Source organism: Arachis stenosperma, chromosome 7 (genome assembly GCF_014773155.1).
Source record: "Arachis stenosperma cultivar V10309 chromosome 7, arast.V10309.gnm1.PFL2, whole genome shotgun sequence".
NCBI lineage: Eukaryota > Viridiplantae > Streptophyta > Magnoliopsida > Fabales > Fabaceae > Arachis > Arachis stenosperma.
In genome coordinates, this window is record NC_080383.1 from 73282078 (window position 1) to 73306798 (window position 24721).

At 29.2% G+C, this 24721-nt stretch overlaps 1 protein-coding gene across 1 annotated transcript; it reads left to right on the forward strand.

The window, feature by feature from the left end:
* Positions 1–1601: 1601 nt before the first annotated feature.
* LOC130939927 (rho GTPase-activating protein REN1-like) lies at positions 1602–21970 on the forward strand. Its single transcript, XM_057867993.1, has 23 exons — positions 1602–1631; positions 1834–1932; positions 2474–2510; positions 3176–3252; positions 5713–5783; positions 5895–5973; positions 7232–7376; positions 7517–7636; positions 8410–8487; positions 8739–8794; positions 8890–8959; positions 14756–14843; positions 15634–15923; positions 16021–16244; positions 16949–17245; positions 17821–17873; positions 18332–18392; positions 18486–18569; positions 18656–18712; positions 20196–20356; positions 20533–20578; positions 20819–20923; positions 21578–21970. Exons 1-23 carry the CDS (start codon positions 1602–1604, stop codon positions 21968–21970), a joined length of 2721 nt encoding a protein of 906 aa, XP_057723976.1.
* The last annotated feature ends 2751 nt before the right edge of the window (positions 21971–24721 follow it).

Here is a 24721-nt window from a genome sequence, read left to right on the forward strand (position 1 = left end):
ATATGCTAAAGGGTGATTGTTTAAAAGTACAATAAACAACCAACACAAGTGGTCTTAGACTTTTGTTTTGAGTTTGACTTGTAATAGTAGAGCGATTGAAGAAATGGTGTCTTAGAGATAAGTGGAGAGATATGCTTCAAAAGGCATGAATTCTTTTGTACTTCCTTTTATAATAGCATAGATTGTTTATATTATGAGTTATTTTAGGAGTTGTTGACCTTAATTTGCACGAAGTAGTATTTGTGTGATTTAGGAGTTGGCACTTGGCATTTTTGCGATGTTATTGCTGTGACTTTATAAAACTTGGGATTTATAGTTTGTCCTTAATGGTAATACCGAATGGAGTAACTTTCGAATCAAAGGTCTTTGCTCCCTTCTTCATGAATTCATTGGTCGAGAATGTACGATCTAAAAAAAATGTATTTCACACATGCGAAGGAGTTGTTAAAATATGCTTGGGTTTACTCTCCAAATGTTATGGGTTGAAATAATAAATAAGACTACCTAGGTATTTTTAGAAAAAAATTCTACTTAATCTAACCCTACACGAATTGATAGTTTAAACATATTAACTCACTTAATAATTAACTTTTTTAAATAATAAAATTCTTATAATAAACTTTGAAAGGCTTTAAAATTTAAAAGATCTATTTCTAATAAATATGATAAATAAATAATAAAATAGTATTTTTTATTTGAAGTAATTAAAAAATAGTTTTATTAGAAAAATTAAATATAGAAATATATTTTCAAAGAATAAAGATAAAAAATGAAACAACCTACTCGAATCACAAGTTATATGGATTGAATCCACTTAAATTATATAGATTATGAGAGCCAAAGCAAAATTAAATATTTTTGTGTGACTTAAAATTTTACTATAAACTTTTAATTTTGATAAATTAAAACAATGCAACTCATAAATTATAACATATTTTGATAATTCTATATTTGGTTTATAATAAAACTAAATAATATGTATGATTTTAATTTAATCTCTTGAACAACACAAGGAATAATAAAGAGGACAAATGGGAGTTAAGTAGAGAATAGAATGTTGCAAATTAAATGAAAAATGAAAAATAAAAAAGACATTTTCTTTTTCCTCCACATTCAACCATCCACTTTTGCTTTTGTTTTAGTTTAGAGGTATTATAATGATGTGTACGTCTGCCGCACATTACGAAACAGCCATCTCCGCTCATTATTTTTCATTCTCTTCTTTGCTTCTCTCTTCCCACTTCAACATCCAACCATAAACACAAATTTTTCCTTCACATGCACATTTCTTCTTCCATTTGAAAAAGCAAAACAGAGACAAGAGAATAGCGGAAAGAGATCAGAAAGATAGGTCGAATTTAAATGCAAAACTGTCATTTTTTTTCACTTTCATGCTTTTCCTATTTTTCTTTGTTTCTCTCATTCCATGTCCAGGTAAATTCTCATATTAATAATACTAGTATTATTATTGTTTTATTTTTCTTAAATTAAATTGTAATATCTAAGTTGCATTGTTATCATAATTAATGTTGATGCAGGATTGTCTATGACATAATACATAAGGGTATATAAATATTGTATTTTGAATTTGGGATTGCAGAATGACTAGCAAAACTGATGAACCAGTTCAGGTAAAATGTCTTAAAAATATTATTTATTTATTTTAATAATTTTTTTATGCAAAAATTTCTTTGTTCATGAGAGCCTATCAAATGTAGAATTTGGATTTTTTTATATGAAGTATGGTGTAAAGGAATGTTTAATGGTTGGTTAATGACGTCGTGTGTGTGAATTGAAAGTAAAAGCTCATTTTGTTTGTATTTTTTTGTGTAGGAAAATGATGGTGCTCCTAATCTCGATCCCCAACCTCAACCTGAGCCCCAAACTGGGTCACCAGATCATCCTCTTTTCAAGAGTAGCAGTAGCACCAAGGTAATTATTTGTATTTGCAAAAGTATGAATAAAGTTTTTTTTTCTCAATTAATTGGTTGATTCATTCAAAATAAAACATGGTTTTGGAATGGGAATACATTGGTCAATATGCTTGAGTTTTGTGGTTCATTAACTTGTTCTCATGGAAATTCAGGTAAATTGTAGACTTTTTCATATAAAAAAGGTAGCCCAATTCAAAGGATATAACATAGACAACCTAATTTGATAATTATATTAGTAGTTGATTTCACGGTTTAAATTTACGACTTTTAATTCACATAGAGATAATTTAACTATTGCTCCACTTTTTCTCCCTCCTTGACAACCATGTTAAAATTTTACTTTATAAAAATTATATTCTAATTCACCTAACACAAGTGAGATAAACATAGTAAAAATGGTAAAATTATTTGTATTCAAATAATAAACTTTATTGATTTTTAACAAAAAAAAGCTAGTTTAAAGTAAATACTGTTTTTCAAATTATAATGAGTATACTCAATATCACTTAACAACTGAATTTTTTATTAATTTCTTTTAGGTTTTCAAAAGTGGGCCACTTTTCATATCTTCCAAAGGTATGATAAACTTCTCTAATTTATGTTCTATAGAATTATTAATTTATTAATTTATTTTAGTTATATAATTCCAATACCAAGAGGTGGAGGAAATGACGACGACGACGACGATGATGATGATGTACCGAATAATTCATGTTCTCATCCGACCAAAAATTAAGGCTTTTTAACTTTCGCTACTATTAAATTCATTTAATTTGTTTAAATGGAAACACTGAGTAAGAACATATCTAATAAGATTTTACTATGTCTAATAATAGTAACAACTTCAAAGGCAAGAAAAACTTGTATATAATATTTATACTTAATATTTTTCAAGGTCATATAAGTTGCCCATATACAATGCTTTCTTTAATGCTAAAAAGTGATTTTGGTTGACAGAGACATGTTATTTTACCCCTAAAATAAAAGCATGAAATTAATACTCTTTATATATAAAAAAATATTATAATCCCAACTAATATTAGATGAATAGAAATTTCGGTTATAGAAATGCACTGCTAATCATGTATGCTTTTTCTTTGTTCATTCTTATTCTTTTGATCTTTTTACGATTCAATTGTATTTTGTCTTTGACTATAGATAATGATGCTTAATGATACTAGAATGACTAAATTTTTTAAGTCATTATAAAATTACATTGTATGTAATTTCTTTATGTGTAGGTATTGGATGGACATCCTGGAAGAAAAGATGGTTTGTTTTAACACAAACTTCACTTGTTTTCTTTAGAAGTGATCCAGTAAGTTCTTTTTTTTTGAAATTGAATGTAATAATCTTTTTCATTTATTTACTACGTTATAATGAGCTCTTACTTTGAGAGTAAAGATAAAATATTAGTTTTAAAATCTCATTTATCTCTTAATTCATAAACTCAAAATAGAACTTAGAACTCGAAATAACAATATCCATCATGGTTAAATTGCTTGAAAGAGTTTAGCTCTCAGAAGTACTAATTACATGAATAAAATAATATGGTCGAATCCTTTTATTACAGGAAGCAACTAAAATTTAATCTCCTAATTATGTAGGAAAAACGTATATGATATGATAAGCTTTGAAATTACATGAATGGAAGAAAGCTAAAGGTCTTAACATCTTATAGTTATAGTAACGTGACAAAGTGGGTGATCTTATGTTAGAGTATCCAAATAAAATAAAGTATTCAAATATATTTGTTCATACACACATAATACAATCCACATCTATAAAAACAAATGCTAACCAAGAGTGAAAGTATAAAGCTTACCAGTAGGATAAAGAAAAATGATAAAAGCTACATATTGATATATGAAATCATAGGCATCCAAGTTTTTGCATCTCTTGATTCACAAATGCCCAGGAGTTCACTTATACCATTCAACTAAACATTCCAGTCTCTATTTGCCAACATAGAATTGTAGCTTAGGGTCAATTCTAAGATTCGACGCTACCTAAAACTTCGTTATCCCCGTCCAATAAACGAACGCTAATATTTCATACAAGTTTAACACAAACAAAGAGCATATAAATCAATTAGCATAAAGTTACATTTATAATAATTACAATAAAATACACATATAGACACATGATAAATGTCTGTCATACCAATCATGAATTTATGTGTCGATTATATTGTCATATCTCACAACATCTAGTAGCTATCACCAGATATAATTTTTCTCTTGTGCATTTCATAAGAGGAACAACCAGAATTTTTTGAAGTCTATCTTAAAGGGAGAGTGTCATATCACCTCTTAAAAAAAACTATTTGGGATGCATCCTCGACTAACCTTATGATTAAAAAGGAAAAATCACATATGGTCAATAGAAACATCATAATTCCTCATTATTATAATGATATTCACATCATCATAAAGTCTTAACAAATCTCAGTATCAAATATCAATATTTTATTTATCATCTTAACTTGGCACCTCACTATCATTATCCATATTATTTCCTTCATCATGATATTATCATCGTGAACACATCATAAATATCATGCACGACATTCATACTCATCTACGTACTTTCTTTTTCTTTACACTTTTTACATATCCATCGAGGTTTGGCTTGGACCTTATATACGGCATGTAGGTCTAAGCAAGATATCTAAAAGTGAGTTTTCTAGACTCACAATGGTGTTTTGGAGTGTCCCAAACTCATCAAAATAGCATTTTCTTATGTACACAAGGTGCTGGCTAGCTAGTAGACCTTCATGTACACTACCTTTTTCTCATACGCGATATTCTTTCATTGCCTTGTCTCTTTTCAACTTCTTTTACAAACTTAGAACAATAACATTTGTTGTAATTGATGACTTTGTACAAGTTTAGAACCTTTTCAACTTCATTTACCAACTTCTTTTACTTTAGAATAACATAATCGGCAATATCCTCTCACATATAATTACAGTCACAAAACAAAAAACACATAGAGAGAAAAAATATCTTGGAAATAGTAAAAATTTATGTGAATAGATAGATTATTCTCAATTATATTAGAAAAATTTGAATCAATACATTTCATACTACACTTAATCCCTTTCTTAAAATTACATCATTAGTAGGGGTAAATATGAAAGAGAAAAAAAAAAGAAAGAAAACTAGTGCTACATAAATATAAAATATTTTGAAAACTTAAAAATGTAAGATATTATGAATCATAGAAGAACTATTTTAACTTGTAGAAGATTAATTTACTGACAAAATGCGTGGTCCCTCAAATATTAATAATTATTATCCTATAGTACCCTAAAGTGGAGACCATTTGATAGCAAAATCATATTTTCGAGGGACAAAATAGATCTCAAGAGGAAAGAGACACTTTAATTTTTTGGGTAACATGAGACACTTACCATTAATATTTGGGAAACTATATGCCTCTATCAGGTATCTTAGACTTTTGGAAATCATACTTCATGCCATGATATTAAAGCTTTTATTTTTTTTATAGTGAAATTGAAACTTTTTGCATTACATTTTTTTGGTAGGTTGATGAATCATTTCTCTCTTTTATTTATTTAAGTTATAAATTTGTTATAAACAAAAATATGGTTTGTTAATGGACTTTGCATGCCTTTCGTCATTGTTATATATCAGAATAAAAGAAACTTCATCAAGACAACTGCATGCAATTGAATAACATGGCACTTTTTTATGAAGTTTGAAAAGATGTACATTTCTAATTATATTTCTTTATCATACTATATTTCACACAGAATGTTGCTTCTCAAAAGGGAAATGAAGTGAATTTGACCCTTGGTGGCATTGACCTCAACAATTCAGGCAGGTTGGCTTGCTTGCTTTAAACAACTATTGTCTATTCTATTTTTCTTCAGAAACTCACTTATTTTTATGAAGTTTCTAAAGTTTCAAAAATATAATTTGTCATATATTGCAGTGTTATTGTCAAGCCAGATAAAAAACTTTTGACTGTACAATTTTCTGATGTTCATGATGGACGGTCAGTTACACTTAAGGTATTTCTTTTTTTTAGAAGACTATAAATTATTGTTAAAATGTATTCCAAGAATAATTTATTTATAAATTTCATGTAATGATTAATTTTTTTACTAAAGATTTTAGTAAATAATTATTTCTAATCATAAAAAATGTAAGTGCTGATAAAATTAACCACAAAAAACTAAACTAATTTTATATTCATAAAAAATAAATTTCGTTTAACAAAAATACACATTAAATTTTTAAATTGTTCTTCAGTATCTTCCTCAACCTCTTAATTTTGATAATGGTAAAATAGTAAAAAAAGAATCCTGATCAAGTTCTTTCCTTCCAGAACTCTTTGGTTACTGCTGTTTCAAAATCCAATCAACAACTTCTTAGAAAAGAGGAATCTTTCATCTTCTAGAAAATAAAAAGTATGAACAAGAAACATAAAACAGAAGAAATAAAAATTTTAACATAAAAAATATACATTTTTTTATAAAATAAGAGTACAGAAAAAAGCCACGCAAATGAGTGCAACGATATTACTCTAATAAAAGAAAACAAGAAAGAGAACATCACAAAAAATCACATATGTTTGCTTTGACATCCACTGCTAAACATAGAAAGAGGAAGATTAACAAAAAGAAAAACAGAGAAGGTGGAGGAAGTAAGAAAGAAAAAGAGAGAGAAAGTGGCGACGTGATGAGAGATAGAGAGCAAAGAAGAGACAGAGAAAAAAGCAAGGACATGGGAAAATAAGTAAAAAAATTGGAGAAGAGGAAGATGAGAGGGCGACGTCGGAGGGGACCATGGTCACCACCGCTGTCGAACAAGCTATCTCTCTTTCTCACTCTCTCTCCCTCTCTCGTGGACTCTAAGGATGCCATTGATTTGAAGAATGAGGTGTGGGACAAGTTTTATACATCTTTGGCGACAGTCTTTGTGAGATTTTTTATAGGTTGTGATTCCACCTTCTATGGGTTAATTCTGGTTCTGATTTTGGTAGGATTTTTATAATTTAGAAAAATTTAAAGTGGTTTATGAGTTGGAATAAAGGAAGATTATGTCCAAAAAAAGGAAGATGATAAAAGGATAATTTGATCATTTCAAAAAATTTATCGGAGTCAAACTTTAAATTTAACAATTTGATAATTTTGTTAAACAAAATTCATTTTTTATAAATATAAAATTATTTTAAATTTTTTTATAAAAAAATTGTCAACATTTAATTTTTTTAATGGTTAAAAATAGCTAGCTATATATATCACATTTGTTTTGTAAATTTTACAGGCTGAAACAAATGAAGATCTCTATGAGTGGAAAACTGCACTTGAGAATGCTTTGGCACAAGCACCAAATCCAACTGACATGATAGGGCAAAATGGTGTTTTAAAGAATGATCAGTTTGATTCACTTGATAGTTCTTCAGACCAATGTATTATCTTTTTTCAATTTGTATTATTTTCATTTCAGTTAAACTATTAATATATTTCAGTTTATGATTTGTATGCTTATGTTATTTCTATATACACATAATTGTTTTTTTCAAGTGATATTTTTTGCTTTTTGCAATAGTGAAGGATAAAGAACCAAAGAAATATGCAGTCATAGGTCGTCCAGTTTTACTTGCTTTGGAGGATCCTGATGGAACTCCGTCATTTTTGGAGAAAGCCATGAGATACATAGAGGAGCATGGTAAGTTTTTCCCCTCTCTTATTTTTAAGAATTATTTTTGTTCATAATGTTGAAGGTAAAGTAGAGAAACATTCCTTGTTCTATCCAAAATATAAGAGAAAATATGTGATATTTTTGTTGTAAAAGTACTCATCATTCAACTTAAATCATCATAAAAGAAATTAATATTGAATGACTTTTAACTCAATTTTAGTTCTTTTCATTTTATAAATAAATTTTTCTAGCAGACATATTGAATATTTCACTTGTTATCAATATGCATGAAAAAGCAAGTTTAATGTTGCATTATTAAGAAAGAACATCAAAGGCAACAATCAAGCTATTACATTCATTTGATTACTTGGGTTGTATTCCTAAATCAATGAATATAACTAGGTTTTAAATGATGGTAAATTTGTGGTTCACCAACACTAACATAGTCCTTAATATTATAAACATGAAATATATTTTCTAACTTCCTTACCTACATATTTACACCTTTAGTGAATAAAAAAATACTCAAATATTAGTTAAGACATTTAGATCATGTTAGTATGCAATGATTTTTTATTAAGATTAATTAAGCCTATAGTAACTTTAATTTGTTAGATTAATCTTTAGCTGTATATTTTTAAATCATTTCAAAGTTTGGAGAATGAGTGGTGAAAGAAAACAAAGTAGCAAATATATATTAGATCCTTCTAATAGACATAAAATATTATAGAATCTTGTAAAATTGTGTATATGACACATATCATTTTATAAGAATCTATCTAATTAATTTTATATAACAGGAGTCAAAGCAGAAGGGATCCTGCGACAAGCAGCTGATGTTGAGCAAGTTGAACAACGAGTACGAGAATATGAACAAGGTTTGTATTTCAGTTCCTCACTAATCTTATGTGTTGGCAAAATAGCAAGGATTCTTCAAACTTTACGTGTTACTGGACATTGGCATGTGTCTACGACACTTACATCATCAAATAATTTATCCTGCACAATAAATTTTATAAAACTGTTGAATTTCAACATTCATTATATAGATCAAACTAATAAATTTTCATAAAACTTGAAATTAATTTTATAATAAACTCTTATTTTCATGGATGTCACATGATTGCAGGAAAAGTTGAATTTTCTGAAAACGAAGATGCACATATTATTGGTGATTGCATTAAGGTATCGTCATGATAAATTGAAAATTTGATTCCTTTATCTTGGTCACACATTAAAATATATTACTTTTTTTTATCATTCTTTTAACAAATATCCAGCATGTACTTCGAGAAATGCCATCTGCTCCAATCCCTGCATCTTGTTGCAAGGCATTATTAGAAGCTAGTCGTAAGTATAATTTTATTTTTTTTGTCATTATTTTGTATTATTTTTAATTTTATTTTCAACCACCTATATAAAACTTTAAAAGACAAAAATACACTTACTCTCGTTAATGTGGAAGGAACTAAACTTAACTTTTAGATATTCACAATTATTTTTTATTATTTTTATTATTAAACATGCATTTTTATATAGCTAGTTTATGTTTATTTTTTTAAATTTCTTTGAAAATATTAATAGAAATAAATCAAATAATTCTCTTTTTATGTTTGTGTGGAAAAGAGATAGTTAGAAATAGATGCAAATTGACACATATGGATATGTGTTAAAAGCATATAATATAAAAAAATATGTATAAATTGTATCAGTTATCAAATGTTTATTTAATATTGTGCGTTATCTATTTATATCTTTTATTTATGACAATATATAAAAAGAGAAACTAAAATAGTGTTATAGTGAATAAATAATTCTATAAGTTTTTTATTTTTTTATAAATTTAACATGTCAGCACATAGAAAAAAATATTTATCTATATAACCACATTCATATTATCATAGAATATAACATTTATATAATCAACTTAGTATTAAATTCATAATTTTTTTATATTAAATTAGTTAATTATATTAAAATCTATATTACAGGGAATAAAAGTTCAAATAAAGGATCTAAATTTTAATGTTATATATACACACATATTCTATTTATTGAGTAAACTTCATTTTATGAAAATTTATTATATATTTATATATAAAAAGGAGATACAAAAGTAAAACTATAGTGAGATAATAATAACTAAGTTTTTCAGTTTTATAACTTTCTCATATCAATAACTCATATCAATACTAAATCTATTTTGTAACAATATAGAGAATAATATCATTTTACATAGTCACCTGTATAATACATAGAAAATAACATCTATACAATCAACTTAGTACTAATTTTCTAATTTCTAGCATTAAATTATCTAATTATATAAAAAAATTATATTATTAAAACAGTAAATTCGTATCATAGATCTAAATTCTAATATTATGTGTTTTATTTGGAGAGCAAATTTTATTCTATAAAAACTATATAAAAAATATCAAATTAATGCTATAATGAGCTAATAAATTCTATGTTCTTTTGTTCTTTATAAATTAGTCATGTAAACACTAAACTTATATCATAACGCTATGAAAAATAGTTTCTATCTATAGAACTATTTTTATAATATCATAAAAAGTAACATTTACATAACTATCCAAAACATTAATCTCATAATTTTTCACTTCAAAATTTCTAACTATATAAAAAACTATATTATAAAAGACATATGTTAACTTATATCAAGAATTTATATTCTAATATTATATGTCTTATTTTTAATTTTGTGTCATGTATTGATGTCTGGTCAATTCTTCAATCATGATCATCATCTTCATGATCATCATCATCATTATCATTATTATTTAACTAACTATTTGAAAGAGTATATTTTATTCTATATTAAATTTCTAATTAATTCATGAAATAGTTCTCTATATGATTATATGAAAAATTAATAGTTTTGACATAACTTTAATAGCTAACAAATAATTCTAACTAGTCTATAGAAATACTTTCATATATATAATTGTATGAGGAAGTAATAATTATAATACAATTCAAATAAGCTAATAAAATACTCATTAAAAAAATTGTGATTCAAATTTTATATTTTTTGTTCACTATCGAAGTTTAAATATAATTTTTATAAATATTGATGCACAATAAGAAGAGATTGACATGTTGGCATATTATAGTGCTACCACTTTAATCTTTTAATTGAAATGTCATTATCTACCTTATCTTTTCAGTAATTTTCTCCAATAATAAAAATATTACACTCTTGTTTATATTTTTATTATGATAAATTTAATAACAACAACTTCATGTGGATTATTTATTCTCATGTTAATAAAAATCAATGCTTATTAAAACAAAATAATAATAACAAATAACAAATTATATCACGTGCATCTTTCTTGAAGCCTTAGACTATAAAAAACTAAATTAGAATTGGCTAAACAAAAATATCCTATAGTTGATATAAAGATGACATTAAAAGAGTAAAAAATATTAGCATATTGATCATATTTATGATTTCTATCATCTTATGTTGACATATTATTCTATAATATATATTACAAGATCATTTGAACTTTAACTTTGAAAGTTATATTCATGCTTTTAGATATAAATGGTGTAACACCCTACTATACTTAATCTTATGCTTAAGTCATAAGATCGAGATAGCATGGTATTACGATTTCTAATATATATATATATATATATATATATATATATATATATATATATATAATAAGGAAAAAAGATACTCAACTAGGAGCCTTGAAAAACGGGTAACAAATTCGCAAACTGAAAAGCGCAACGCTTGAGGAATCAAATTTCTTGCGGGTTAAGAAGCCTAAAAGGAAGTGATAAAGATAAATAAGAGAGAAAGAAAAGCCAAGAAAATAACATAACTAGCTCCTGACTCAGCCTACAAAGATAAGGCTGGCCGGAGGATATATTTATACATATAAACATACATAAGTATTCCCAAAATACACCAAAGTACCAAAGTAAACTCCTATCTCTCCCTCAACCTCTAAGAGGAGCAACATACATAAGTTACTTGGAGAGTAAGCTAAATACATATATACACAGATATGAACAGAAAACCAAAAGACATCCATGAACTACTTCGCTTCAAGATCCTGATGCCTAGCGAGGAGCCTCTCGACCTGTATCTGAAAAATAACAACATAATATGGAATGAGAACCGGAGGTTCTCAGCATGGTAAAAGTGCCACGCGTATAATAAATAAGGTCCTAAGAATGCCATAGGCAATCCTAGAACTCCGTTATTCAGTTATCCAACTTAATTACAAAACAGAAGCCATAAACAGGGGTAGGTATTCTAAATCTACCTGACTTACTCAATTTCAATCCTAATCTAACACCAAACTATTTTTCCATTTCCTCCATCCCTCCATCATCCATAATGCAACAGAAACAAGCAACCAAACAAGTTCACGCACAAGCAATGAGCAGATAGTACAAGTAGCAAGTATAACAGGTAGTAGGTGGTATATATATCAATTAGGCAAACCCAGGAAATGCATAGCAATCAAAATAAATAAATGCATATGATGAATTTTTATCCTATTGGTCGTGAGCTCACGTGTTGGTTACTTTGCCAGAATCCGACACATCTGGTAGCTAACTCAGACATTGGTCTCTAGGTTGCGCATCTCCAGGAGGATCATAAACGAAGGAGAGTGCATTTCCACATCAAAAGAGCGTGCCTTTCCACCTTCTCCTGGAGGATATACGAAGGAGAGTGCTTTTTCACATCGAAGGAGTGTGCCTTTCTACCTTGCAACCAGAGAAGAACGTGGGGGAAACAATATGAAGGAGAGTGCATTTCCATCTTCCCCACACCTGCATCACGATAAGAGAGGGAACTTCCGTCCTCAACTTGCCATATTGACCATTTCGGCCACACACAGTCATTCCCAAATCTCATCATTTATCATCATCATTTCCTTACATTCATTCTTTATAGCCATAGCAACAAGTATTCATTTAGCTTCACATCATTCCCTTATCATTTATCACGTTTACCCTTTTCGGGTTCTGACCAACCCATTTATCAAACTCTTCTCAACCTTTTTAATATCGAATAATCTTAAAATCAACCCAACTCTAACATTAAATCAATCACATAATACGAAGATTAATCTTTGACTTCTCGGACCCATGACTATCACTAAGACATCATCGACACTCTATTTTCTTTTCTGTTTTTAATATAACAAATGAACTCAGAATTGGAAAAACTTTATGTCCAGGTGTTTATCTTGGAATAAGCTTTCTAACAAATCAAAAATCACAATTTTCTGATTTAACTATCCTCAGAAACAGAGGAGAAACGCTAACTGCTCTACAGTGCTTAGAAACTAGAAAACAGCAACAGCATATGATATCTAAACTTCCATATAAAATTCAAATTAAATCCAATAGCCTTAAAAATTAATATGGTTTAACTTAACATATCCAGGTTTCTTTTTCAATTGGTTTCAGGTCAAAATTATTTTTAATGAAGGAGTTATGTAAATTGGAATTTGAGTAACTTTCTGGAGGATTCTGTTTAAAAGCCAATGAACATGTCCTCTTTCAAGTCCCATAACTCACTCATTAAAATATGGACAACCCTAAAATTTAAATCACAACTGCCAAGCATAATTAATTTTTACCTCCAATTGGTTGCACCTGAATATCCATCCATAATCAGAAGTTATAAACTCTCAAAGTTGCTGATCTAAGAAAACAGAATCTGGCTTTTATTGTATAACGCATCGTATTTCAAAAATTCATATCTTTAAAACCACAAGTCCAACCATTCTGAAATTTTACAATGTTAAAATAATAGGACTAAAGCTTTATTTAAATATGGTTTCATTTCAAAATTCATTTTGAAACATCCGCAGCAGAGCAACAAGTTACTGTTGTTCTAAAAATGATGCAGTAAAATCAGATTCCACGACTACACTTTGAAAATTCACCATAAATCATATAAACCAAATTCTCTAGTTCAGTTCTAAATATTCCAAGGTTTAACCAGGACTTGGTTTTATGCAATTTCGATCATCACAGAATTAGTTACAGCATATGCAATACCACCACAACACAACTCTACATCCTTATTATCAAACATCAACCATAATCCATCATAAATAAATACAAGAGCATACCATTAATAACTTCTACACCTCATAATTCCAATATATATCCATCAACAAATCTATTCCAATAACATTACAAGGCTAATAATTAAATACAACAAAAATTCAACTTATCCTACAGTTCCTCTAACATAAGTTTTCACAACACCGTAAATATTAAACGTGCAAAACTTAAACCATACCTTGGCCGATCACTTAGTTCACCCAAGGCAGCCTCACAACTGAAAATTACAACCCCTCCAAGCTCAATCAAATAGCCCCAAAACAAGCCTTAGTCACCAACAAACCTCCAAGTAATCCCAATTCAATTACAATGCATAAACACCCACTTAACCTACACCTAATACATATATATATATGTTCCAATTCAGTTTTCTATTACAAATACAAGATTGAGCTAGGGTTAGAGTGTTCTTACCATACCCATATATGCTCAATAGCTTGAGCCCACAAGTTCCGGAAGCTAACTTGAACCTAGAACACAAAAATTGGACAAGATTCACCATAGGATTTCAATTTCACCAAAGAAAGAGGGGTAGACATTCTAAAACGAAAATAAAACTTACCGATGAAATTGATCTGACAAAAATGTAGAGCTCGACGCGTTGGCCGCGTGGCCGCGAACGGTGCGTCGATCGGAGCTCGGAGCGGAAAGTTATGGTAGTTTGATTAAAGAGGCTAGGGTTTGGAAAGCTCTCCCTTTCCTCTCTTAATGTTGCTGCGTGGATCTGTTAAGTTGGAGAAGAAAGAGACGCTGATTGTCTCTTTAATAAAGACTTGGTTGGGCCCGGTTCAACTAGTTCGGCTCTTCCAGTCCGATTTTGGGCAAAAATTTCGAAATTGATATCAAAATTCTCATTTCGATGAGCTCTATCCTATTTTAATATTAGTTTTACATTTTTAGCTTTCCTAATTAAAATTCAAATTATTGACCAATTATTTACCGATTTTAGCGGGATTTACAAATGGACTTTATTTTAATGTTGACTTTCTTTTATTATTAACTTACCGGAACAACTAGGAAGTGGACGTGGTGCCAACAGGATTTCTGCAATGCGTGCAGCAATATATGATACTTTTCCTGAGCCAAACCGCCGTTTGTTACAAAGGTAGTTTGTCAATTATCTCTTTTCTTTAATTTTTCATTATTTTTTCATTTAATATTATTAGAATAATTATAAATATGAACAATATTGGTTTAAATTAAATCTTTTATGTTTTGAAACAAATTGTGTTATGTATGTTATATTGGGAATAATTTATCTATATTTAGCTAAATTTGATATAAATATGGAAGCAAAATTGCACATATACCTATTTAGGAGATATAGAAAGTTTGTTGAAGATTTTAATCCATCATGCATCAAAACCTTACAAGAGAGCCATAAAACTAAAAAAAAGTAACACATTAAATTATTGTTAAGAAAAAAGTTACATATAAGGATAAATGAACAACAAAAAAAAGATTGTTATAACTTAAAAAATGACTTTGAACATTTTGAATCCAACATAACGTTAAATCATGTGTTGTTAAGGTGCTCACTATCATTGTCTAGGTCCAATCATATTAAGGGTTGTTTTTAATTTAAAGAGTGTCACGGTTATGGCCTGATATGCAAGATTAAGAGCATGCTCCTTGGACATGTTAATAATGATTTACCATCATTTTATAAATGGGTATTGCACTTAGTCATTTGATAATATCTGAGTGAAATGAATGATATTAAGTATATCCCTCAATAGTCAAGTTAGTTTAAGTTGTTACACTTTTGGTAAATTAGATAACTATCTAAACAATATATATATATCAACAATTTTTTTGGTCAAAACTTCGTCTTATTCTATTTATGCACGCACATACATTGCCTGATTCAAATTATTCATTCTTTTTATGTACAGAATACTCTTGATGATGCAAGCTGTTGCATCATTCAAAGCTGTAAACAAAATGAGTCCGTCAGCTGTTGCTGCTTGCATGGCACCATTGCTTCTTCGCCCTCTTCTAGCTGGAGAATGTGAAATTGAAAATGATTTTGATGTAGGTGGTGATAGTTCTGCTCAACTTCTACAAGCTGCTGCAGCTGCAAACCATGCTCAATCTATTGTTATTACTTTATTAGAAGAATATGACGCCTTTTTTGGAGTAAGTCAATCATTTGATATTATTTTCTTTGAATCATTTTGTATTTGTAATGGTATTGCATAAACTCCTTAGAAGAATGTATGCATATTTTATTAGATTATTTTTTAGTTCTCTAATGTACTGTCTGTACTTAATAAAGGAAGACTGCGTGTCCCCCGGACCAGATATGTACACCGATTCAGATGGGAGCGAAACTGGGAGTGAGGAATTTACCGATGATGATGATGTGTCATATGAGGAAGAATATGATGATGATGAGGAAGGTGAATCAATAGAGGGATCTGAACTTGATGAAGAGGATGATATTGGTAGTGAAACTGGTAGTGAAACTGAAGATTCTGTGAAGAATGATAAAGATGATGATAAGGTATGAACTATTTATAAAATTTTCATGAAATTTAACTCATAAGTCTTTTTCTCTAAAACATAACATAGCAATTGCATCAAATAAGACTACATTTAGTTTACAAAAATGTTAATATGTTATGAGTTGTATATAACTCAAGATGAAGTCTAAGTCCGTTAACTTTGGGCTAGAAAGAGTAATTTAAGATCTTAGTTTTCAAGAATATAATGGAGAACAAATGTAAATCAAGATGTTACATATGTGGTGTAAATGCATTCAAAGACTAATTTCAAGGGTATAATAAAAAATATATTTTCAAGTGTATGATTCTTTGATAGCTAGCTAGAATATTGGGAGAATTTTTTTTTTCATATTTTCATATTATGTCATATATATGCCAAAACGTATTACTGCATCCAAAATTTAATAGCAATCTAAAAACTCACATTTAAGTTAAATTTTTAGTTTCATATTATTAATTATTTAAATTTATATATCTTACACTTTTTTTCTTGGCAAGTAATATGTGAGATTATAATTGTATGTATTCCCCTTCCCTTTTATTTCAAGATAAAATTAAAATGTCACTTTGTATAAATTATATAACTCATGCTTCATGCTGATTCTTATACGAATCAAACTCAATATTGGAAAAGAAAAAAAAATTAAAGAGGGAAAGGAACATGATGAACTCCTTGATTATTCTAGTTTTATATGATGTACAGGTGCACAATCATTCAAGTTCAACTTCAAAATCTTTAGAGGTGAGTAAAGATCATAAAGTTCAAAAGATGTCATCGACTAAACTTGAACAAGCAGTTCTTCAACAAGAAGATGCCAAAAGAAATGAAAATACTTGTGAAAATGAGTCTAGTAAGCCTCCTAATGTAGGAGGAAAACTTTCTAGGGTTCGAACTACAAAGAATGAACACAATGCTCCTATCCCACCACATATGACAAAATCAGCAACTTTAACGAATGTCGCAGCACCTCAACGTCCTACTATGTTGGGGAGAACTTCAGTAAGTAAAATTATTAATGAATAATGATGTCATTATTTTTTATCTTGGTTACTTTTTTTGGTTAAAGCTTTTATGTTTATTTGAAGATTTATGAATTTATTTATAGGAATAATAACTTCAGGATCATGTACTTTTATGTTAGTTGCAAATTTGTAAAATCATTCAGGCATATCAATCACTCATAGAAAAGTTATTATATTGTCAAACTTAAATAAGATTTATATTCCTACAATAAAGTTACGATTGGAAGATGCAAGTTACATAGAATAAAATATTAAAATATATATATATATATATTAATTAATAACAATAAAGAATTCAATTGAAATTGTTATATGAGAATTATATTAAGATCTTTTGATAGTTATAATACATTCTTAGTTATATATATTATAAACTAAAAGACTTCTGTGAAATGACCTTTCTACAAAGAATTTTTAACAATGTGATTTCTAAGAATATGATCTTAAATCCTGAAAAAAAAGTCCTATAGTTTCTTAATCCATTTTTTAGACTTTTTAAATTGAGTTTGTTATACAAAGTTATTATTCTTATGTATTGTATAATATGTCTAGGCAAAGAAAAATCTTTCTATGGAATCCATTCAGTTCATTGAAGAAGATGATGAGTAAGTGATTTATATTAACTATATCAAACTCTCTTATACAAAGTTTCTTCTTATTTTACTTGTTACCATGTTGTAGAATGTTATTTTCATTATGGTTCAAGAGAAAAAACTTTTAACATAGATACAAGTATACAGTATACATGAAGGTAAATATAAAATCATGTAACATAGTAAGGAAGGCTAATAGTTGAATAAAGTATCAAATGAAATATTTTATGAAATCATTTCTCTTGTTTTTATTTTGAGGAAATAATACTATATGCAAAACTAAATGGCTTATGTAATATTTAGAATAAAAAAAATTGATTGAGACTTAAACCAAAATTCATGATATTTATAAGAATTAAAATCTTATTCAAACATTTTATATATATCATTTTAGTTGTATTCTAAATTATATGATCATGCCTTTGTCTTTAATGTTATTTGAAATGATTTGTGTTCATTACCATACACAGAGTTGGAATTGAGAGGCTTGAAACTATTAAAACAGAATTGCTAAACCAAATTGCAGATGAGGTTCGTATTTGATTTTTCTCTAGTTAGACTAACCTTGCTACATGTATCCTAATTTTTTTTTCAAAGCTAGTTTTTCATTTTACATTCTCATAGGCAAAAGAAAATTCGAAGCTATTATCTGATATGCAAAAACGAAAAGAAGCCTTGCCAGAGCAACATTTGGCTCTTGAGCGAGAGGTAAGCCCATTAAAAATATGGTAATCTTTTTACCAATTGTGCTCTTGCATTAATAAATTTTTGTTTTCTCTAAAATTTATTTATAGGTTGTTATCTTACAAGAACAATTGCGGAAGGAGAAGAGTTGTCGAACAACACTTGAAGCAGGACTCAAGATACCTCCTAGACCCTTATCAAAATCCGATATTGATGAAAAGGTTAGTCTATTAAACTTATGTAACATTGAAATCTAGGATAAAAAATGTTAACCCAAAATCTCTGTTTTCAAATATACTTAAATATAAACAGAATTTACCCCATATAAATCGATTAAAATTTAAACTTGTATTCTGATATTATTACTGGCTAAACTTTCAAACTTAAATCAATTTCGACTAAAAATAAAAATAAACAACACCCAAATATAAAAGAGTGCAATTTGAATTAAATTAAGAATAATTCAAACCAATAATCTTCATGATCTTCATCTAAGATAAACAATTTATTTATATCTTCTTACTAGCTATAAATACATGTATAAAAATACATCAAGGTGATTTTGGCTTCATCTCCATTCTCATATTGATCAAAATATTCACTAATTATAGAATCTTTAGCAATTTTACACATGATACCACTTAAGTAACTAGTTTTATCCTAATTGTTATATTGATCCTTCAATTATAGGAATATATACTAAACTCCTAGTTGTGTAGATGATGTCACACTTGATATCGTTGCACTTTGTAAAAAATAAGATATTGACTTCTCTTAGAATTTGTGGAATGTGACACTAGTCTCTCTTATTACTAATAATACTAGAGAAGGTCAAAGTCACCATGAGAAATCAAGGGAGACCTTTGGAAGGATCGATTATTTTACCATACAAAATATAATGCACAGATACATATAGATCATAAATATTAAAGTACAATTTTTTGGAAAAAAAAATAAATATAAGCATAACAAAAACTTAATATAACATACAAAAAATACAAAATTTGCATTAGACATAAATCGTTAAGTGTATGAGAAGACATATATGATCATAAACATTTGAAAAGTCATTGAGAATATAATACAATGATATTATCTATCTTCTTAATGTGAGATATAAAAAAGAATAAAGAACCAAGATAAAAGAGAGAAAGTTAAAATAGCACCTATTGTTTAAAAAACGATAGAATTTTGTCTTTGGTAGATTAGACATGTAGAAAGAATATCAACAAGGCATCCGATTAGAATCATGAATTTAGATAGAAGATAAACAAGTGACGTAAGGTAGAAAAAGACCTAAAAGTACCATACACAAAATGGTCAAAAGAGATTTATTTATAAACAATTTGACTGAATGATATATGATAGAGCATAGTAAATAATGGTGTCATTTGATTCATATAGCCAACTACACCTAGTGAGATAACACTTTGTTATTATTATTGTATTGCAGAGTATCCATATATATTAGTATTAAAAAAAGTTAAAATTTTTAATTTATATTTTGGAGTAATTGAAAATGTGTGAAATTTTTTATACAAATTGTTATCAGACAGTATAACAATAACGATTTAAAGTGTTATTGATTCATAATTTAATATGTTTCATAATGAACTAAATTCTTAATTCTTAATGAGACATTTTTTGTAGATCATGTCAGATCTTGAGGAGTTATTATTAGTAGAAGAAGATCTTGCCAAAATAAAAAGGAAGCTTGATGAGCTTAGGGTACGACTTAGTTTACTTGGACAGGGTTATAGTTCTGTGCAGGATTCTTCCAATCAACCTCAACATATAATAGATCTTGATATGTATGTTAAGCACTTCCTTTGTTTACAATATCACATATCAATCAATATTAGTTTTTTTAATGAAATAATTTTGGATATAGAAGGCTTTTTGCCTCTTCAAAAATAAAATATATAGATAAAAGGGTGGAATTGTATATAATTAAAATATATCTTAATAATAAAAATTTATTTGCCAGGAAAAATACACAAGACACTGAAGTTGCAGAGAGGTCAACAACAAAGGTAATCCAACTTAATGTTAAAAGAATAATTTATTTTTTAAATTTAGGTTGGATGAAATTAGCAAAAATGTTCACTTATGACATATTTTTCCTTCTTAAAAATAGTAACAATCTAATACCAAAATAAAGTTATCCTTTTTCATAGCAAATTTTATAATAAAGTTGTATTGTGTTTACAAAAAGTTAAGCATAATATGAATTTATTACTTGTTGAACCTAATATTTTGTAATTGTATCACAGGACACTAAATTTGGGAGAGCAGAATCTAAGAATGATATAAAGCATGAGTTAAAACATTTGTCTAGCAAAAAATCTAGTTCTAAGAAATATGATGCTTGGAATGAAGTGAGTTTCACAATCTTACCTTAGATCTATATACATATCTTTACTTACTTTAATTAATTAGTTGCTTAATCAACACTATAGTAGGACAGCCATTTCTAATTACTAAACATGTTTAGAAATAATTTTAGAAGTCTCTCTTCACAAAATTTTAAATTGATAATTTTAAATTAACAAATAGCCTATAAAAAAAGCATTTTACATGAATTGTAATGATTTTACCAATTTAACTTTAACTATCAAATATCATATAATAATGTAAACAATCATCCATACTCATTTTTATAATTATACCACTTAAACTAGCTTTTTATTATACATTTCAAAATATAATCGATTATCTTAATACTATTTTTTAGCTAAAGTATCAAAACATGATTGTAGATTATACAAATAAAAATTATTGAAAAAGTTTAATCTTTAAGCATCTTCAAATATACTATAAGTTGATATATCTTGACAATAAATAGATTTTAATTGCCTTTACTAACTATTTACACATAGTATGGTTATCATTAAAACTTAAGTATTGTTTAAAGTTTGAAGTTTTAAGGAATGTTTTAAATCATTGGACTTATGATAACGACTAGGTAAGGTTAATAATATGTCATAATTTTGATATGATTGATAGACTTATTGTATGAAATGTCTTTATAGCAAACAACAAATTCACAACCTGCCAATGCATTGACAAAACTGACATCAAGACTAAGCTTTTTGAATGATCGTCGAGAGGTTAACAGCTCTTCGAATAAAGTAGAAAAGATTAAAGGAGGTGAACTTCACCCACCAATAGCATCTCCAAAGAAATCTCGAGGATTTGAATTTTACCTACCACTCACATCCACAAGCAAGAACCAATATGACTTTCACTTGCCAATTTTATCTCCTAATAAGAATAAAGGAGCAGAAAATCTTCAAAATCCGGACAAACTTAAAAAAATGGGAAGTCAAACAGGACACCGACACTCTGATAAACAAAACCAATACTTGAAAAGAGGAATGTCAGAAAGCCATCATCAACCTTATGATTCGGATAATGTTCAGTAAATATAATCGGAGCTTATTGGACATTGGTATCATTCAATGTTGTTCCTTTCCATGTGTGATATTGGTAGTTGTCATGCCTTTAATAATATAATGTCTACTTATGAAGTAGAGTAATAGATGATTCTCTTGTTTATCAAAGAAGTGAATTCATTTACTTTATACTATATGATGTAGGAGGAATAATTCAACTATTCTCATTAAAGTCTAACTGTTTGTAATACAATTATATGTTCATTTTTTAGGTTCATGATCATCATGTTAGTTTTTTCCCTTACACTATTATATTTGTAATTATAATAATGTTGAGTTATATTTGTTACTTTGAGTTTTGATTCGTTAATATTAGCATATGACTAATATTATAACGGGGTGAAATTAGAAAGTATGGAACTATTTTGTTTTTATTTTGGTATTTTATTGTAACTTGCAAGGCTAAATCTTGTTGATGAATAATTAGTATTAGTAGTGCTAATTTATTTGTGTTTTAGCCAGAAATTTTTAGTTTGAATGTTGATCAATTATCATTGTTTTGTTCATGGCAACTAAATAATTGTAATTAAATTATATTATTAATGGCTTTGGAAGCATAACGTTAGGAATAATATGGAAATTATCATGCTTATGTTATGTATAAAATTTGTAAAATTAATAAATAATTATCCAATAAATTAATTATTATTAAAAAAATTAGAAAATTAAATTTTATAGTTTAAAGAAGTAGAAATAATTAAAATATGAATTTTAACACTAATTTTAAAAACTTTTGGTCTAAAATTGGACTGTTAGGTCAAACCGGTTGAACCGAATCTATAATGGGGTGCCTAACCCAACACCCACTTAAATAAAGAACATAGCCCTGATGACAAGTCATCATATACCCATTTTTCAAGCTAATTTCACTTGTTTTGTTAGCATTTATGCACTTTCTTGCATCCTAAGTTAGTGATTTGGAGTGAAAATGCATAACTTCTCTAAATCAAGCAACCACTATGAAATTAATGATAAATCATGAGGTTTAAGCTAATTTTAATTGCATTTTAATTGATTTATAAGCCTCTTGAATTTAGTGATACTTTGAGTGGTTGTTTTGGTTTATTGTAGGTGAAGAAAAGAAAAGAAAATAAAAAGCGTGGCCTAAGAAAGTGTAGCCAAGAAAAGGAAAGCGTGGCCGAATCAAGGGAGAAGTGTGCCGAACTCATAGTGGAAGCAATCTTGCCCTCCACAAGGGCAGAATGCCCTCCACAAGGGCAGCATCAAGTAACCAAACCAAGACAAGGCAACCTTGCCCTGCCCACTCCAAGGGCAGAGCACAAAATGGTGCCTTGGAGCCAAGAGAAGAAAACTCTGCCCTGCCCTTGTGGAGAGCAGGATCGGGCTCCATGAGGAAAGAAATTCAAGGGAAAATGACACCCATGCAAGCTACAAGTTTCGAACAAGGGAGCATGAAGAAGCCAAGCTCTAACACCCACTAGCGTGCCAAGAAATCCAAAGAAAAACTAGCGTGTTTGCTTCCTCCCAGAGTCGAACCCGAGGCGTGCAATATGGCAACCTTGCCCTGCCCTTGGCGCGGGCAGGGCAGCATTCAAAAGCTGGCGCACCAAATTTGTTTCATGGCGCACCAACTTTGCTTTCCTGGCGCACCAACCCGATCCTGCCCTGCCCTTGGCGTGGGCAGGGAGCATCCACGCGTCAACATGCTTCGCGCGCACGCGCGCTCCTCAAATCTGGCCGTCCCACGCATCAACGTGCAGCACGCGCACGCGCGCTTCTCAATTCTGGCAGCACCAAGCGCACGCACGCTTCACGTTCGCGCGCATCAACATTTTCTGCCCCGCCCTTGGCGCGGGCAGGGCAGCTTCTGGCGCACCAATATCTTTCTCTGGCGCACCAATTTCTCCTCATGCGCACCATTGCCGCACCAACTCCAAGCACCAAGCATCAATTTTCTGCCCTGCCCTCCACAAGGGCAGGGCAGCCTCCTGGGAGTGGATTTTTTGGGCCAAAATTCAAATTAAAAATTAATTTGAATTCATTTCTTCACCAATCCAAAAGCCCATCCAAATCCCAAAATCCAAGAATGGAAAGTGTATAAATAGTAGTTAGTTTGATGTAATTAGGACGCTTAGCTACTTTTATGCTCACTTTTGAATTTTTACTTTTACCTTGGCTTTAAAATTTTCACTTTCACATTCCTTTGGAGCTTTGACTCTCTTGGAATTGTTCTTGAGAGAATTGGCCGAGACTTCAGAGGATCAAGGGAGAATTGATTGATCTCCTTCCTCAATTCCCTTGGGCAATTCTACTCTTCTGTCTTCTGAGTTGTGGATGTGTGAAATTGGGGAAATTCTGTCCCAATTCCCATTCTAGCTCTGTTTAAATTTGTTTGCTGCATAATTCACTTTCAATTCTGTTCATCTATTGCTTCTTCTTTCATTTTCTGTCAATTGCTTAGCAACTTCAGATCTGGGAAGGAAATTGGGTTTTAGGCTCTGCTACCTAAGCCCTTGGGATCCTGAGATCACTTTTGGTTCTTCTGTGAACCTTTACTGCGCTTTAATTTCCTTATTGTTTAACTTTCTGTTTGCATCCAATTCCATTTCTGCTACCTTCTTTACTGCAACTTACTTCTTCTTTGTCTAGATCCTGCAATCCCATTCCTCAATTCCCCTTTACATTCAAGCAATTTATCTTTCTTGCCATTTAAGTTACTGCAATTTAAGTTTCTTGCACTTTAAGTTTCAGTCATTTACT

What these genes read in the sequence shown, in the direction of transcription:
- LOC130939927 (XM_057867993.1), top strand. Translation starts at nt 1,602, where the DNA reads ATGACTAGCAAAACTGATGAACCAGTTCAG. An exon ending in TTATTGGTGATTGCATTAAG is followed by an intron (nt 8,795 to 8,889) that starts GTATCGTCATGA and finishes ACAAATATCCAG; the next exon opens with CATGTACTTCGAGAAATGCC. An exon ending in AATATGATGCTTGGAATGAA is followed by an intron (nt 20,924 to 21,577) that starts GTGAGTTTCACA and finishes ATGTCTTTATAG; the next exon opens with CAAACAACAAATTCACAACC.